Raw genomic sequence first — 17,056 nt, forward strand, 5'->3', positions numbered from 1 at the left:
CATTTTTTTCAAGAAATGGAACAAATAATCCTACAATTCATATGGAACCAGAAAAGACCTCGAATAGCCAAAGGAATATTGAAAAAGAAAGCCAAAGTTGGTGGCATCACAATTCCGGACTTCAAGCTCTATTACAAAGCTGTCATCATCAAGACAGCATGGTACTGGCACAAAGATAAGACACATAGATCAATGGAACAGAATAGAGAGCCCAGAAATGGACCCTCAACTCTATGGTCAACTAATCTTCGGCAAAGCAGGAAAGAATGTCCACTGGAAAAAAGACAGCCTCTTCAATAAATGGTGTTGGGAAAATTGGACAGCCACATGCAGAAAAATGAAATTGGATCATTTCCTTACACCACACACGAAAATAGACTCAAAATGGATGAAGGATCTCAATGTGAGAAAGGAATCCATCAAAATCCTTGAGGAGAACACAGGCAGCAACCTCTTCGACCTCAGCCGCAGCAACATCTTCCTAGGAACATCACCAAAAGCAAGGGAAGCAAGGGCAAAAATGAACTATTGGGATTTTATCAAGATCAAAAGCTTTTGCACAGCAAAGGAAATAGTTAACGAAACCAAAATACAACTGACAGAATGGGAGAAGATATTTGCAAATGACATATCAGATAAAGGGCTAGTGTCCAAAATCTATAAAGAACTTAGCAAACTCAACACCCAAAGAACAAATAATCCAATCAAGAAATGGGCAGAGGACATGAACAGACATTTCTGCAAAGAAGACATCCAGATGGCCAACAGACACATGAAAAAGTGCTCCATATCACTTGGCATCAGGGAAATACAAATCAAAACCACCATGAGATATCACTTCACACCAGTCAGAATGGCTAAAATTAACAGGTCAGGAAATGACAGATGCTGGCGAGGATGCGGAGAAAGGGGAACCCTCCTACACTGTTGGTGGGAATGCAAGCTGGTGCAACCACTCTGGAAAACAGCATGGAGGTTCCTCAAAATGTTGAAAATAGAACTACCCTATGACCCTGCAATTGCACTGCTGGGTATTTACCCTAAAGATACAAACGTAGTGATCCGAAGGGGCACGTGCACCTGAATGTTTATAGCAGCAATGTCTACAATAGCCAAACTATGGAAAGAACCTAGATGTCCATCTACAGACGAATGGATAAAGAAGAGGTGGTATATATACACAATGGAATACTATGCAGCCATCAAAGGAAATGAAATCTTGCCATTTTGCGACGACGTGGATGGAACTAGAGGGTATCATGCTTAGCGAAATAAGTCAATCGGAGAAAGACAACTATCATATGATCTCCCTGATATGAGGGAGAGGAGATGCAACATGGGGGGTTAAGGGGGTAGGAGAAGAGTAAATGAAACAAGGTGGGATTGGGAGGGAGACAAACCATAAGTGACTCTTAATCTCACAAAACAAACTGAGGGTTGATGGGGGTAGGTGGTTCGGAGAGGGGGGTGGGGTTATGGATATTGGGGAGGGTGTGTGCTATGGTGAGTGCTGTGAAGTGTGTAAACCTGGAGATTTGCAGACCTGTACCCCTGGGGATAAAAATATATGTTTATAAAGCTGTAAAAAAAAAAAGAAAAGAAAAAAGAAAGGATGAATACCCAAGTTTTGTAGCAACATGGATGGGACTGGAAGATATTATGCTGAGTGAAATAAGTCAAGCAGAGAGAGTCAATTATCATATGTTTTCACTTATTTGTGGAGCATATCAAATAGCATGGAGGACAAGGGGAGATGGAGAAGGGAGTTGAGGGAAATTGGAAGGGGAGGTGAACCATGAGAGACTATGGACTCTGAAAAACGATCTGAGAATTTTGAAGGGGTGGGGGGTGGGAGGTTGGGGGCACCAGGTGGTGGGTATTGTAGAGGGCACGGATTGCATGGAGCACTGGGTGTGGTGCAAAAATAATGAATACTGTTATGCTGAAAACATAAAAAAATTTAAAATAAAAGAATCAGAAATATTGAAAAAAAAAAGAATCAGAAATATTGCACGTTTTCTGGAGCAAGATAGCATTTAAATTTTCTTCTCTCTAAAATACCATTAAATCTAGAGTCATACAGATTTTCTTTTAGATAGTTAGACCAACAAGAACAGAAGACAATTACAACAAAATTGTGAAGCTGCAAAGTAGAAGGAAAATTGGGAGCTGAATTAACAACCTAAGGAAGCTGAATCCTAAACCAGGAATGGGGGAAGCCTGAGAATAATCTAGATTTACATTGTGAATTTCCCAAAAGGCTGAGGAACTAGGGAAGCATGTGCCTCTGTAACTGGTGGGGTGAGGGAAGTTGGGGTAAAAGCAGTTTGAGAAGCAGTTCTATCCTTAAGTATTTTTCTCCCATGCTGTGCCACTACTATCCAGACCAAAGTCCAGAGACTTTGGAGTAAAACAGAGCTGCTAGATTGGGGGATGGATGCCAGACACAGTTGAGCATTGGTACTATTCAAAAAATGAGGGAATTAAGTGATACTACATATTCTGGGTACTTGGTGCCAAAAGCCAATATTCCCCACTCAGCTTTCAGGATAGTGACAACCTTTATCTTCCCAAGACTGAAAGACTTTTCCCTGGAGTATGACCAGCCACAGGGGAAGATCTTAAGATACTGACATCAGACATCATTCCAGAAAATACAACCCTCCCCCATCACCCTACAGTAAAGTTCAAATTTGGCAAGTCACACCACACACTTTCCATCAGGATTTTAGTTCCCCTGAATAATCCAAGGATCACTGGATATTTGTGGCAAGTCTCTAGCTTGGAAAATGGAGAACAAATAAGACAGAAAAACAGCAACTTAGGGAAATGGAGCCCATGCAGAAAAAGAAAAAGAATAACACATGAATATATTTAGAGAGATAGACAGAACTATTTGCAGCCATGAAACAAGAATAAGTTACTATCCGTAAGGAACATTTCAAGAACATAAGTAAGCTCTTCAAAATTAAAAACATGGGAGCAGAAGTATAAAAAAAGTATTTTATAGAGTTTGGAAGATAAATTTGAGGAGTCATTCAGAAAGAAACACACAGAAACCGGGAGTGGAAAGAAGTCCAATGTTCAAAAACAGCTGTTCCACAAGGAGACATCAGAGAAAACAAGGTGACATGGTCAAATAATTCAAGACAAATTTCCAGAACTGAAAGGCATGACTTGCTAGATTGGAACAGCCTATCTAAAACCCAGAAGAATGGATGGACATAGAGCATGTTGTCATTAGGGTTCTTTGCCCAGAGAAAAAACTTTCCAAGTTTGCATGGAGGAAAAAAAAATAGGAAACAGGAATGAGAATGGTTATGCATTTTTCAACAGAAATACCAGAAGCAAAATGACAATGTAGCAATACCTATAAGTTTCCAAAGGAAAATTATTTCCAAACTGTAATTCTATACCTAGCTAAACTAGGTCAGTAATAATGACATTTTCAAGACGTTCAAGGTCTCAAAAACCTTCTCTCTTATACACTATATACCTTTTCCAATATGCTTGAGGAGAACTTGCTCCAACCAAGGAAAAGTATGTGACGCAGAATACAAGAGTTAAGACTTTCAGCATAGGATGGTATAAAGTCCAATACCCAGGGAGATAGTGAAGGAAGATCCCTTTCTGAGAGACGTCACCAGTTGTAGAGGATACTGGTCCCAATTGGAACAGTGTGACTTAAGAGAGCTCTCACCACAGAGTGCCATTACATCATCTTTTTATCTGAGGACAGAATGGCAGGGTAAATCGGCCCTGATCCTGATCTGTGTACTCCTGTCCTTGCCTTATGCTGGTGAACTTCCTGCTTGCTGCTTCATTCCCTGTTGCTTGGACTAGCTGCCCATTCCTTAGGAGTGTTCTGTTTTTTCCTCCCTTGGGAGATGGTGGGAGGCTATAGTTAGCTAGGGGGGAAAAAAAGGGAGGAGGGAGAGAGAGAGTGAGAGCATGAGCTGTACACCTTCCCTGTGTATATTTGCTATAGACATCCGGTACCCAGCTCACACTATATCCTCCCAGAATGCCAATATTTGGTAAACCCTCTTTCCAGAAACCAACTCATCAAATTTTCAAATGATATAACTAGAAAGTGGGAGGGATGGAGGTAAGAAGGATGGAAGGAGAGAAAAAAAGAGGAAAGAGGAACGTTACTGTAATATGGAACACAATTTTAAAACATTCTCTAATTTAAATATTTGAATTTCATGAAAAAGTTTTCAGTTATTTGTTTTCATAACTACAGACAAAAGGGTCTTAACAACACTATTTTTTTTAAAGATTTTATTTATTTATTTGACAGAGAGAGATCACAAGTAGACGGAGAGGAAGGCAGAGAGAGAGAGAGAGAGAGAGGGAAGCAGGCTTCCTGCTGAGCAGAGAGCCCGATGCGGGACTTGATCCCAGGACCCTGAGATCATGACCCGAGCCGAAGGCAGCGGCTTAACCCACTGAGCCACCCAGGCGCCCCACACTATTTTAAATTTCTTGATTAAATGTTATGCTGGATAATTCAGATGATCAGAAGCAGTGGGAGACATTTGTCTTTTCCTTTGCTACCAGCATCTGAACACCCTTCTTCTTTACCAGGAATCCCATACCATGTGAATGTTAGTGAGAAACAAAACCCCATGGATCCTGAGAGAAGCTGAAAGGAACAAATGTTCCCTCTCCCCATCACCTAAAACCCAGGGTTTTAGTCTTCTGTCTTCCCACCCAGCCCTGTGCTCTAAAGGAGTGACCTAGACCTGAGGGTGGTTAAGAAACTCCTCACACCACAGTAATGGATCCCAGACCCTCTAGGGCATGGCCTTGACCACAGTCCCCAGGGCCTAGCTACCCTTGGTTTCTGCTTATCATCTATAATCTCCACTGAGTTCTTGAGCCTTCTTATTGATTCTGTTACCCATGACATTTGGATAAGATCATTTCTGCTAAGTTTCAAAAATTAAAAAGAATATAAACTGCAATTAATTCATCAGTCTTTCTAGTTTGCTTACATGTGGCATCTCTAAATTTTGATCTCAAACTCGGAAATAATTAGTGTGTTGTATATATATATATATATATATATATATATATATATATATATATATTATGTCTTGTTTTCCTACTCTATCTGACAAATTACCACCAACTTTATGACTGAAAAGAACACTAATTTATTCTTATAGTTCTGTCGGCCCTAAATATAAAAATAGGTATCAGGGACTAAAATCAAGCTGTCAGTAGGATGTCATTCCTTCCAGTAGCTCTAGGGGATAATCCATTCATTGTCTTTCCAGCTTTGCCAATAAAGTGACATATTTACAGGTTCTGTGGATCAGTGCTTTGGTGGACCATAATTCTATCTACTGCAACATCCACAATAATTTTATACCATTATGTTTTTCTTTTCACAGTTTGCAAGTATCAGGTGACTTAAAAAAAAAAAGAATGCTTGACTCCTGAATAATTTGCCTTTTAATCTTTTAATTTGGAAAACCTAAATAAATAAGTACACAACCCAAAATTTTCACTTTTTAAAAAAATATATGTGGGTGATTTGAAAAAATTTCAAAGTGCTCTCTGAAAATAAGAAATGAACATTTATCATTTCAAACATTACGTTTATGTAAATGGCCACAACTTGACATAGAGTTGGCCAATTAAACATTTATATAGCACTGATTAGGGGGAGTACTCTCTGAAAGTCTGGGCAGAAAGAAAAAAAAAAAAGGTATATTCCCTCTTCCTGAAGAATGTATCATTTAGTTGACAAAATCACAAAAGAGGCCATCCCCTCAGTACTGAAGAAAATGGAGCCATTGGAAATTCCAGCCGTGTAGCAAAGGAGAATGTGCATTCCCACAGGTTTCTCCATCAGCTACCGGGCTGATGTGTACTCTGTCCTCTTACCATTTTAGAGGCTATTCAAATGGCTGTAAACAGATACAGCCCTTTGAGGAGTTGTAGTCCTCCTGTGTGATGATGTAGTCTGAGATTAGAGAGATGTGTCTACAAGCCAAGGAACACCAAACATTTCTAGCAACACCAGAAGCTAAGAAGAAAGTACAGGACAAATTCTCCCCTAGAAGCTTTGGAGAAAACATGTCCCTACCAACACCTTGATTTTGGACTTCTAGTCTCCAGAACTGTAAGAGAATAAATTTATATAGTTTTAAGCCACTTAGTTTATGTCAATTTATTACAGTTGCCCTAGGAAAATAATACAGTCACCAAACATTTCCAGAATTCCTGCTATAGCCAGTAGCATTGAGTGGGGTATGTGATGGGGAGGAGAAAAAGAGGTGAATATGATACAATTTTTTAGCCTCTAGGAACTCACAGTCTAGCAGCTAAGTTAGGAAGCTTTGTCATTGCCCCATCCCACCCACAGGTATATCCACTTTTCAGAAGACGCCTTCAAGGACAGGTGATACCTATGGTGACATCTTTGTGTTATACTTTCAATGCAGGGGATTGATCCCAGGGAAAACTGTGAGGAGAGGAAATGTGAGTAAGTCTTTAGAATCAAGCAGTAATTTAAATTGGCTTCAGAGAGCTGAAAGCTAAAATTTTAAATTATTAAAAAAATGGTGGTGGTATTGAGTGTTCTGTTTTGGGTTATTTTGCGGTCCATGGCCAAGATGAATAAAACTGAATAAATCAAACAGAAGAAGGTAGAAATACTTCTAGTCAGTATTCAAGAGGAAAATGTGGTGTGGAGATCATTGACTCTCAAGGACCTGAATACACATACTCTTTGACATGAAAGTTTCCCTTTTACAGATCTGTCCACAATCATGGGAATGCCAACCATCGCGACGTTATCTGCTGTAGCGAAGTTTGGAATGGGAACTAAATACACATTTTAAAAATGGGTAAATAAATTATGGTGTGCCTGTACAATGGAATATTACGTAGTCTTCTAGAAGAATGACCTAGCTCTGCATATACAGCTATGAACCATTTCTAAGACATTGTTAAGTGAAAAAGAAAGAGACTGATACATATAATATGATATGGTTTATGATATATACACACATGCTTATATAGGTACAGGCTACCTGTGGAAAAATCCAGAAGAAAATCAGCAGAAGAAAATTGGGGAGCTAGGAGACATGGGTGAAAATGAACTTACCCCTCAGTATACCCTTTGGAGCATTTTGAGGTTTGCTTCATGTGCATTATATTACCCATTTAAAGAAAAAAAAATCACAAAGCAAAAAGAAAACTCAGCCTAACAAAATACTGGTGGTCTTGGTGCTGGCAAAAATGGTCCTTCTGCCCATCAATTCCAATCTGCTTGGCTTATCTCCTTTGGCTTGTTGGCATTTTGGATCCTCACTCTGGCTCTCTGGACTCCCAGTACCCACCACCAGCCTCCTTTGTCCTGACAACCCACTTTAGACAGACTCCTCTGGCTTCTATCTCTGGCACTTCTCTTGGGCATGGTGCCGTGAATGCTCTCTGGCTTGCTGGAGCTCAGCTTGCTGGAGCCTGCCAACTCCTAGACAGCATGCACCTGGCTGCAGACACTGCCTAAGTATGAGAAGGGAATGGTCTCCATAGTTGGTTGTCCATTGTCTGGGTGTAGTAGATCAGCTGCCTCTAATGACATGTCACCCTTCGGTTGACCCAGAATATGTGGTTCCTTCATTCACTTATTTCTTCATTGGTTGATTTGTGGGTTCTTTTGTTCTTTCTTTTGTTTATTCAATACTTCTGAACCTGATAGATAATATTAGGGGTGTGCCAGGGGAAAGAGTTCATAGCCCTCTACTTTCCTTTCCTCCAACCCCATGGATAATTTAGATTTTATTATGTCTTGATAGCATGAGATTTAATAATTAAAGCAACTGAACATGTTGTATGCAGACTGGCAGCTTATGGGAATTACAATTAAATGACTTCCCTTTCTCCCTCACCAGAAAGGATCTAAAAGGTACAACAAAGAAACATTTAGTTTAATGACATTTGCAGATGAGCCTTATTTCGCTTGGCTGAAAAAAAAATTTTTTTTTTTTTAACTAGTAAAATCCTTTTTACTGAAGCTTTTTAGTGTTCCAGTTCTCCCTGAGGACATCTTAGGGAGAACAATGAATGCCTGTAGGCAATTGACCACTTTCCATCTTCAGCCACCAGGGATCTTGGGTGAGGTTAGAAGTGCCGCCAGGAACTCCATCAATATTGAAAATGCCTCTGGCTTGATTAAGCTTTGGAAATACCTTCATTGATCCTATTCAAATATTTACTGAACATCTCCCTCAGACAGGGTATACTAAATGACCTCAGAAAAGTCACCTTTGCCCAAGGCCGGAGAGGGGAAGGCACACATGTACACGGGGCAAGAAAGGGAAATTCCTGGTGGGGTGACTGAAGAATGGGCTGGCTCAGCTCCAGAGAAGGATCCAGTGGAAAAAGCCATTAGGTCTCAGGACACTGATAAGGCTTATCGCTCCTGTTATCAGAGGTTTTCTGATCTGAATGGTCATCCAAGCAGTAAAGGAAAGCTCCAGAGTGGCAGCCAGAATGGACCTCAGGAAGGCAATGGCTTTCATGAGTGGAGGAACCATCTTGAACAACCTCACAGAAACAAGCAGCAGGTTTGCCCTATAGAAAGTGTTCTTTATTGAGTTAGTTTAATAGTGTAGTACAGACCCTGAGGACAGACTAACTACCTGGGTTTGGATTCAGGCTCTCCCTGTAAGTTTGCTTAACTTCGCAGGACCTCACTGTCTTCATCTGTCAAATGGGGATGTGAGAGTCTGCACCATGTAGGCTTGTTTGAGGACTAAATGAGTAAAGTGCTAAAATAGTAAAGGAAGCATAAGTACTTGAAAATGGAAACAGTTAACTGTGCCCTTCGGAAAATGACCATGTCTTCCAATGAGTGGAATTATTAATTCACCTAATTTTGAATTTTGTACTTGTACGGGTAGTAAGCTTTTTGTGCTGCAAAATACATTTTCCCCCCTTTTGTGGCTTTTCTCTGTTGTCCTTTCCACATCACTTTTTGATCTCAGGCAGATGATGTAAATGGCAACAGCCATGTGATCAGTCGTCCCCAGAGTTAGAACATAGATGTGTCTCTTAAATTCTAAGAGGTGACATCATTATTGGCTTAAAATGTCACAAAGAGGTTGTAGCTGAAAATTCGTGAGCTCTTGAATGATTTGTCTCAGTTTCTGCCTGTCTCATATAGAAGTATCATTGAGGGGCACCTGGGTGGCTCAGTCAGTTTAATGTCTAACTTCAGCTCACCTCATGATCCTGGGGTCCTGAGATGGAGCCCCAAGTTGGGCTCCCTGCTCAGCAAGGAGTCTGTTTCTCCCTCTCCCTCTGCCCCTCCCCTTGCTCTCTCTCGCTCTCTCAAGCAAATAAATAAAATCTTAAAAAAAAGACAGTATCATTGATAATGTTGACTAAATAATGATCTTTCCCAAAACCTGCCTAAATGACCTTTTTCCTGAACCTGTGTGTTCCTTGTATTAATCAGTTGAAAATAACTTCCTCATGAAATATAGGTCCTTCTTGGTTATTCAAAATGTTTTGCATTGTATATAAGTTGACATTGCCTGAGGAGAAAGAATTTCCAGTTTGTCTTCAAAATCGTAACAATTAAGAATATTCCCGTCAAACTCTCATTTGCTGAATTTAGGCTGTCATCAAGTCATCATTGGCCTTGTCCTTTCCATCCCCTCAGTACACCTCCTGGCTTCTGAGTCAAGCCTGAATAAGTTCTGAATAAATTTTATTTTTGCAATTGAATTGTAGTTCCGACCATATGGACCTATTCAGACTCTGTAACAATCCACTTCCAAATGATTTTCTGTCAATTCAGTTCAAGGTGCAAATCAAATGTAACCGTTGTGCTGATAATAACTGTTGAGAGAAAAGCATTTCCCAAGTGCAAATTGCAAATATGACTTAAAGGGGCTCCCTCTTCAAGGCAATAATTTTTCACTGAAAGCACGCAGAGGTCATGCTTCTCCCCCGCCCCATAATGTATTTTTTTTTTTCCAGTTCCTTGAGCCAGCAGGGTGCTGTGGAGAAAGGTCCCCTTTTCACAGTGGACAGGGGCCTTTCTGAATAGCAATGCGTCAGTTCTTCAGCACAACCTCTAGGTGGCAGTGCAGCCCAAGTCAATGTGCCGGGTCCTCTGCCTCCTCCCCTCCCCCTCGCTCTGGGCTGGCAGCACAGGTTGGATTGGCATGCAGGGAAAATAATCATTAAAAATAAATGCAATCAAAAGAAGCAGGTTATTATAGTGGCACATCGGAACTGCTTTAGTTAGAAGTCTGTCGGCCTCCCGTTAGAAATGTCGTTTGGGAAGATTTTACCACTTGACTGGAAATTTGCTAGAGGTTAAAAGTGACATTCTCTAGGTCTCAAACTTGTAGCCTATTTAATCCTAAGAAGTTTGATTTCAGATGGTTTAGTGGCTTTGAAGTGGCACGCAAAGACACACAGATGGATTTGTTTTTCTTAAGGCAATTCCTAACTGTTTTTGTAACCTTGATATGCACTATGACCCCGTGACATACTGTGGTTTTGTTGGCCAAATGAGGGTGTATGTCCTTAGTAGGATCTTAAGATTAAATTCTGAAAAATACTGACGTGTGAGCAGGGAAAATATTAGAAAGTGCAGCTTAGTTACACATTTCAGTTGGTTTCGTAGCAACCCCCACCTCCCACTTTATCTGAGGCCAATCCTTTCTCCTACTCCTTCTGACACCGTGGTTTCTTCCACTCTAAAATGAGGCATCACGCTCCATGAACATTATCAACCTGAGTGCATCAGGATGTTCGGGTTACGGTATGGTAACAAGCAACTCCCCAGTCTGAGTGATTTACTATCACCAAAATGAATTCCCAACTTGTACAGTGGTGTAACTTGGTGACACATTATCACGGAAATTCTACCATCTTGTACCTGCACCAGGGGAATATGTGCCCTTAGGCTTTCTTTTCTATACTCTGTTCTGTTCGCTTACAACTAGTTATGTGAATGCACTCAACAGCAAGGGAGTGGGGGAAGTACTAGGTCAACATCTCAGCCTCCAGCCTATGTCCCTTCCGGCTCTGTATTTTCCGATTCTGTAATTCTGTTGGGGTGTTAGCTTATTTATATTTTAGTGCCCTCAACCGTCAATACCAACTGCATGTTCATTCCTCAAAAACTCAATTTAATTGAATACCTTGATGACCTCCCAACCCCCCATCAAGGTAAATAAGGCTATGGAATCTTTTCTGAGAACCCTATTCTCCTTTTCTAGGCAAAATTAATTGCTGCTGCTCTGTGCTTTCATGGCACTTTGTTCATGCTGATGGTTTTGCATTTGCCACAGTCCATTTTGTTGCTATTCTATCTATTCTGATAGAATACAGTCTCCTTTTTCTTTTTAAGGTTTTTTATTTATTTATTTGAGAAAGAGTGATCGAGAGAGAGAGAGAGAGACAGAGAGAGAGAGAATGAGCAGGGTGGGGAGGAGAAGCAGAAGGAGAGGGAGAAGCAGGCTACCTGCTGAGCAAGGCGCCATTTGTGGGGTTTGATCCCTGGACTCTCGGATCATGACCTGAGCTGAAGGCAGGCAATCAACCGACTGAGCGAGCCAGGCACCCCTAGAATACAATCTCCTTGATGGCAGGCACTCATTTTTGTTTTTTTAAAGATTTATTTATTTATTTGTCTGTATGTGTTTGTGTGTTAGAGAGAGAGAAAGAGAGCGAGCACAAGTGGGAGGGGCAGAGGGAAAAGGACAGAGAATCTCAAATAGATTCCACGCTGAACATGAAGCTGGACGTGGGGCTTGATCTCAAGACCCTGAGATCATGACCCGAACTGAAACCAAGTCGGACACTTACCCAACCGTGCCACCCAGATGCCCTCGCAGGCACTCATTTCTATCCAACTTTGTATTGCTGATATCAAAAAGACACACACACACACAAAAGGATAAAAAGTTAATCTATGAAAAAGCATGATAAAAATAATATTTTTGAGCTCTATGTACTCAAAATAAGTTTTATGAGACTGACGTGTTACCTACTGCGCTAACGAGTCACCTTCAAAATAAGTTTTAAATGTATGGAATATGCATCGGTGCCTCATCTCTTTCAATTCCTATAACAATTCTATAATGTAGATAGATGAGGAAACTGCATTTTAAAGTTTATTTTTATTTTTTCTTAAAGAATTTACTTATTTATTTGATAGAGAGAGGGGAGGAAATCTTGAGCAGGGAGACCAGCAGGCAGGGGGAGAAACAGCCACCACACTGAACAGGGAGCCTGACTGAGGGCTCTATCCCAGAACTCAGGGATCATGACCCGAGTCAAAGGCAGACACTTAACCAACTGACCACCCAGGCACCCTGAGGAAACTGCATTTTATAGTAGTCAAATTACTTTCCCAAGTTTATGAGGTAGAAAATGCTAAAGCTGAGATTCAAGTCAAAGTCTCTTTGATGACAGTGTAGTACGTCTGAAGAATTATGCTATACTCACTCATCTCCTGATTTGTATGTTTTAATATCAAAACATAATTTAAAAAACATAATTATGATAGATTGAAATGTTCACCCTGCAAAGTGCTGTGAACTTGAAGTAAATCCTCCCAACCCTGGATGGGGATCTAGATTCTGATTCCATCTCAAGGAAGCCTGTTCCAGAGAGCTTACCACCCCCAGAGAGCTCTGGTGGGTTGTCTACTTATGTCCCAGCAATCACAGGCATTGACCCCTCCAGCTTGTCAATTTTAGACCTCCCTCAGTGGCAAACTCATGCCAAAGACTTCTTCCCTTCAACCCTGGCTCCACGTGATTTCCATCAAGCCCTCCATTCTTCAGACGCTTCTTCCAGGGGAGACCCTGCAGCCAACCTTGTAGAGCCTGGGAACCTCTCACTTCTCAGCCCTGATGCCCTGGCACTTCTAGAGAAACAAGTCCAAAAGAGGTGTGACTTCCTCAGGTGGAAGGAAACAAAAGGATCTTTTCCAAAACAAACAATTGTTGGTACGCATGATTTGGCATCCTCCCTCCCTCTTGGGAGCAGCAAAGACCAATCAAAGGAGCTGCCTACGCAGCAGCAGCGCCCGTATCCTACCATCTTGAAGGAGGGCCATTCACAGCAAACCCCCATCCAGTTCTTCTGGGGTCTCCAAACTCCACATAGTGAGTCCTTCTTCCCTGCTGCTGATGCCTCAGATAACATCTCGAATGCCTCCCCAGAGCAGGAATCCCCAGTAGTTCCCCATCCACTTCCTCCATCTTTGCCTGAGAACCCACCTCAACTCCTGCCTCAAACCCAGCCCCTACCTATCCCTCAGGTCCAGCCCCAGGCCCAGCTTCAATCCCCACTCCCAATCTGGGCATCTGGTCCTCTACCCGACATCAAGATCTGTGGAGTGTGTTTTCACAGACCTCAGAATAAATCCGAGAGTCTCACATCAACAGAAATGCAGCATGTGGAATGGGACGTGTTGCAGAAGGTACAGAAACGTGTGTGGGGCTTACCCACTGTAGTCCAAAGATCCCAGGAGGACTACTGTCCTTCCACTCCTAACCCTTGTCTCAGCCACAAGGCCACCAAGGCCCAAGTTGTAATCTCTGTCCCTCCTGGACAGTTTCCTCTGAATGAAGAGCTTCGGAGAAAACTAGAGTGTCACCTTCGAAAGAGGCTCATCCAACACCGGTGGGGCCTGCCCCTCAGGATCTATGAGTCTCTCCCACTGATGAGTGGTCCGAGTACTCTTCCACAGCTACCTGAGTCTCAGTGCCATGGTGGACACTCGGGGATCTCTAATAAGAGTCCGATCAGATGGAGTGTCAAAAAGCATGTATGTGGAGGTCCCAGAAATTCTGTTAGAGGACAATGACCTGGCAAATACGAAGATGACCTGATGAAGGATCAGGGACACAACCCAGAGAATGATATGGGGTATGATTCTGAGAAAGAACTTAGGAGCCCATCCGTGCAAAACTCCATGGTGTCTGTGGAGACCATGGGACAGAGACAACTTGAAAATGCCCTGAAGACACATTTACGCAGAAAGTCTGAGGAAATCAGTGAGGGTCAGTTGCCTGGGGCTGTGCATAATTCATGGCATACTATGCAGCAGACCTCACTACTTTCTGAGAAATCCCAGACTGAAATAAAGCAGGGAAGTTTGCCACCATCAGAGGTTGAGGACTACTCCCTGAATACCTTCCAGGAGCTTCCCCTTGTTGAACCTCGTGCAGCACAGAAGCTGGAAGACCATATTAAAAGGCTTAATAAGAGGGTGACTTGGGGCCTGCCCCCTAGGGTCCTTGAATCCATACAGCACTTTAAATCAAGAGAGTCCACACACTCCCTTGATGGAAGCTTGAAATCTGTCCATGGAGACAAAGCAGGAACAGCAAATTCAGCCCCCATCCGCGATCATCCTCTCCCTGCCACCTCAACTGTGGGCAAGGAAAAACAGAGCATTCTGAGGCCATCACACTGTAATATCAACCATCAGTTGGCAGAGGATGTGCTGAAAACTAAGAACGGCAGCCAGACTCCTACATCTGTCAAACGTGACACCTTAGGCAACAGATGGGCCCCAAGGCTGCCTACAAGGCAAGGTGCAATCAGATGGGAGGCAAAGGGTAAGAGTGCGAATACCGGTGCTAGAAGAGGACGGCAACAAGGCAGAAGGGTGAAGAATCCAGAACCTGTTGTTGTGCCCACAGAGTCCAGGGAGATATTCAGGACCAAGGAATTTCATACAGGTCAATCACAACCTCGCATCTTGACAACCAACAAGCCAGTTAGCTCCCAAATTATACAGAGGAATGAGCATCAAGTCCAAACCACCATCCCACCCAACACACCAATTCCACAGGATCCTAAGTCATGGAATCTCAAAGAACAACTCTTGCATGAGTTAAAGCTTACGCTGGAGGACAGGGAGCATAGCCAGGCCCAAGCCCCATACACTGGCCTGGTCCCTGCCTCAGATCATTTGACTTATAAGGCCTCACTGACTCATGCCCAGGGTGTCTCCCCCGGGGACACGAGAGCTTCCCGGGTGCTGCATGTCCATCCAGAGGACACAGGAATTACGATGGAACAACAGCAGGAGCCCTGGGTCCCTAGGCAGTTCTTAAGGAAGTGCCAGAATAAGAACCCCCCACCGGCTGCAAAGACCATGAGGTGTCCAGGATCCAAGGCACAAGAGCATGGTGGAGGGGATGCAGGACTGGGAACATCCCAACTGAGGATGAACAGGTTCCCTACTGAAGATGTGGCATCGAAGAAGAGGTTCCCTACTCAGGACGCAGTATGGAAGGTAAAGCTGGGAAGCCAGCCTTCCCAGACCCTATCACAGAAGGGTCAGCTGCCTCCTGAAAGCCTTTCCCAGAAGGCTCAGACTCCTTCTATTTTCAGTAAAAAAATGAAGGATTTTTTGCAATGGCTTACTCCTGGAATTCAACGCAAAAGGCATGAAAACTCCCAGGAGAAGCATAGTACCCTATCTGTGGAAAGCAGAGGCCTACTTAACGGTAGAGCTGCCTTTACCGTAACGCCCGAAGCTCAGAAAATCATGACAGCGGTTGGAAAGATCCAAGAGGAGAGAATGGGGTGTCGGCGTGCAATAGGCAGCACCTGCCCTCAGCAGCCCATTCCCTCCCCAACCAAGCTGGGGAAAACTCAGCACAAAGCACAAGTGCAGGCCCAGGCACAGCCTGTCCCGGGGTATCCGTTCAACTGCAGGGTTCCCGCCCGTAAGGAGACAAATACCAGGTCCTTCCAGCAAGCAGCCGTCTTTGCTGGCCAAGGCCTTACTGGAAGTAACAGACAGCTCAGAAACAAAGACAGACAGCCCCAGAAGTTTGTGGCAGAGGTATCCCCTCTCCATGCCCCACAGGGAGCCTGCGCCTCACCCAAAGGCCAGCTGCGGGCATCAGGCTGCCCCGTGGCCTCTGACCAATCTCAGGATTCCTGAAGACACTGTGTGCAGAAATGGGTTTCTTACTATTTAGACAGAAAACTACTCCAGCATTTCCAGTGACAGGGCTTTGGGGGGCACATCCTACCCCAAAATAATCCCTTGTGGGGAATAACTATTTCTCTCATCACGTGTTGTCTCTTCTATGTACTGTCTTGGGAGCATGGGTTTTTGGGTAACTCGGTTCAGCCGTCTGTCCAAACAAAGAGTGTCTCTAAATAGCATCTTCTCTCTGGACCCTACCCTTTCCCAAGAAGTCAGCCCCTTAACGGAGCTGTCCCAGACCGTGAATCCCACTGAGACCTGCGCTCGTCATCACGCACCACCAACCCCGTCCGCTTCACCACGGCCAGACTGCAATTTAACTGTGACTCCATCTAAACCGATTTCCATCTCAAGGAAGCCTGTTCCAGAGAGCTCACCCCTAGAGAGCTCTGGTGGGTTGTCTACTTATGTCCCAACAATCACAGGCATTGACCCCTCCAGCTTGTCAATTTTAGACCTCCCTCGGTGGCAAACTCATGCCAAAGACGTCTTCCCTTCAACCCTGGCTCCACGTGCTTCCCATCAAGAGTTTCTGGCCCTCCATTCTTCGGAGGCTTCTTCCAGGGGAGACCCTGCAGCCAACCTGGTAGAGCCTGGGAACCTCTCACTTCTCAGCCCTGTTGCCCTGGCACTTCTAGAGAAACAAGTCCAAAAGAGCTGTGACTTCCTCAGGTGGAAGGAAACAAAGGGTTCTTTTCCAAAGCAAAGAATTGCTGATAAGCATGATTGGGCATCCTCCCTCCCTTTCTGGAGCACCAAACACCAATCAAAGGAGCTGCATATGCAGCAGCAGCGCCCATACCCTGCAACCTTGGAGGAGGGCCATTTACAGCAAACCCCCATCCAGCTCTTCTGGGGTCTCCAAAACTCCGCATAGTGAGTCCCTCTTCCCCGCTGCCGATGCCTCAGATAAAATCTCAAGTGCCTCCACAGAGCAGGAATCCCCAGTAGTTCCCCATCCGCTTCCTCCATCCTTGCCTGAGAACCCGCCTCAACTCCTGCCTCAAACCCGGCCCCAACCCATCCCTCACGTCCAGCCCCGGGCCCACC

At 43.6% G+C, this 17,056-nt stretch overlaps 1 protein-coding gene across 1 annotated transcript; it reads left to right on the forward strand.

Moving 5' to 3' along the window:
• The first annotated feature begins 8,267 nt into the window (after positions 1 to 8,267).
• On the forward strand, positions 8,268 to 15,958 carry LOC125082947 (spermatogenesis-associated protein 31D1-like). The gene is given in 5 exon segments (XM_047698877.1): positions 8,268 to 8,529; positions 11,122 to 11,211; positions 12,624 to 13,803; positions 13,805 to 13,869; positions 13,872 to 15,958. Coding segments are annotated over 5 exon segments (3,684 nt in total).
• Positions 15,959 to 17,056: the final 1,098 nt, after the last annotated feature.

This window comes from Lutra lutra, chromosome 13 (assembly GCF_902655055.1).
Source record: "Lutra lutra chromosome 13, mLutLut1.2, whole genome shotgun sequence".
NCBI classification, from domain to species: Eukaryota; Metazoa; Chordata; class Mammalia; order Carnivora; family Mustelidae; genus Lutra; species Lutra lutra.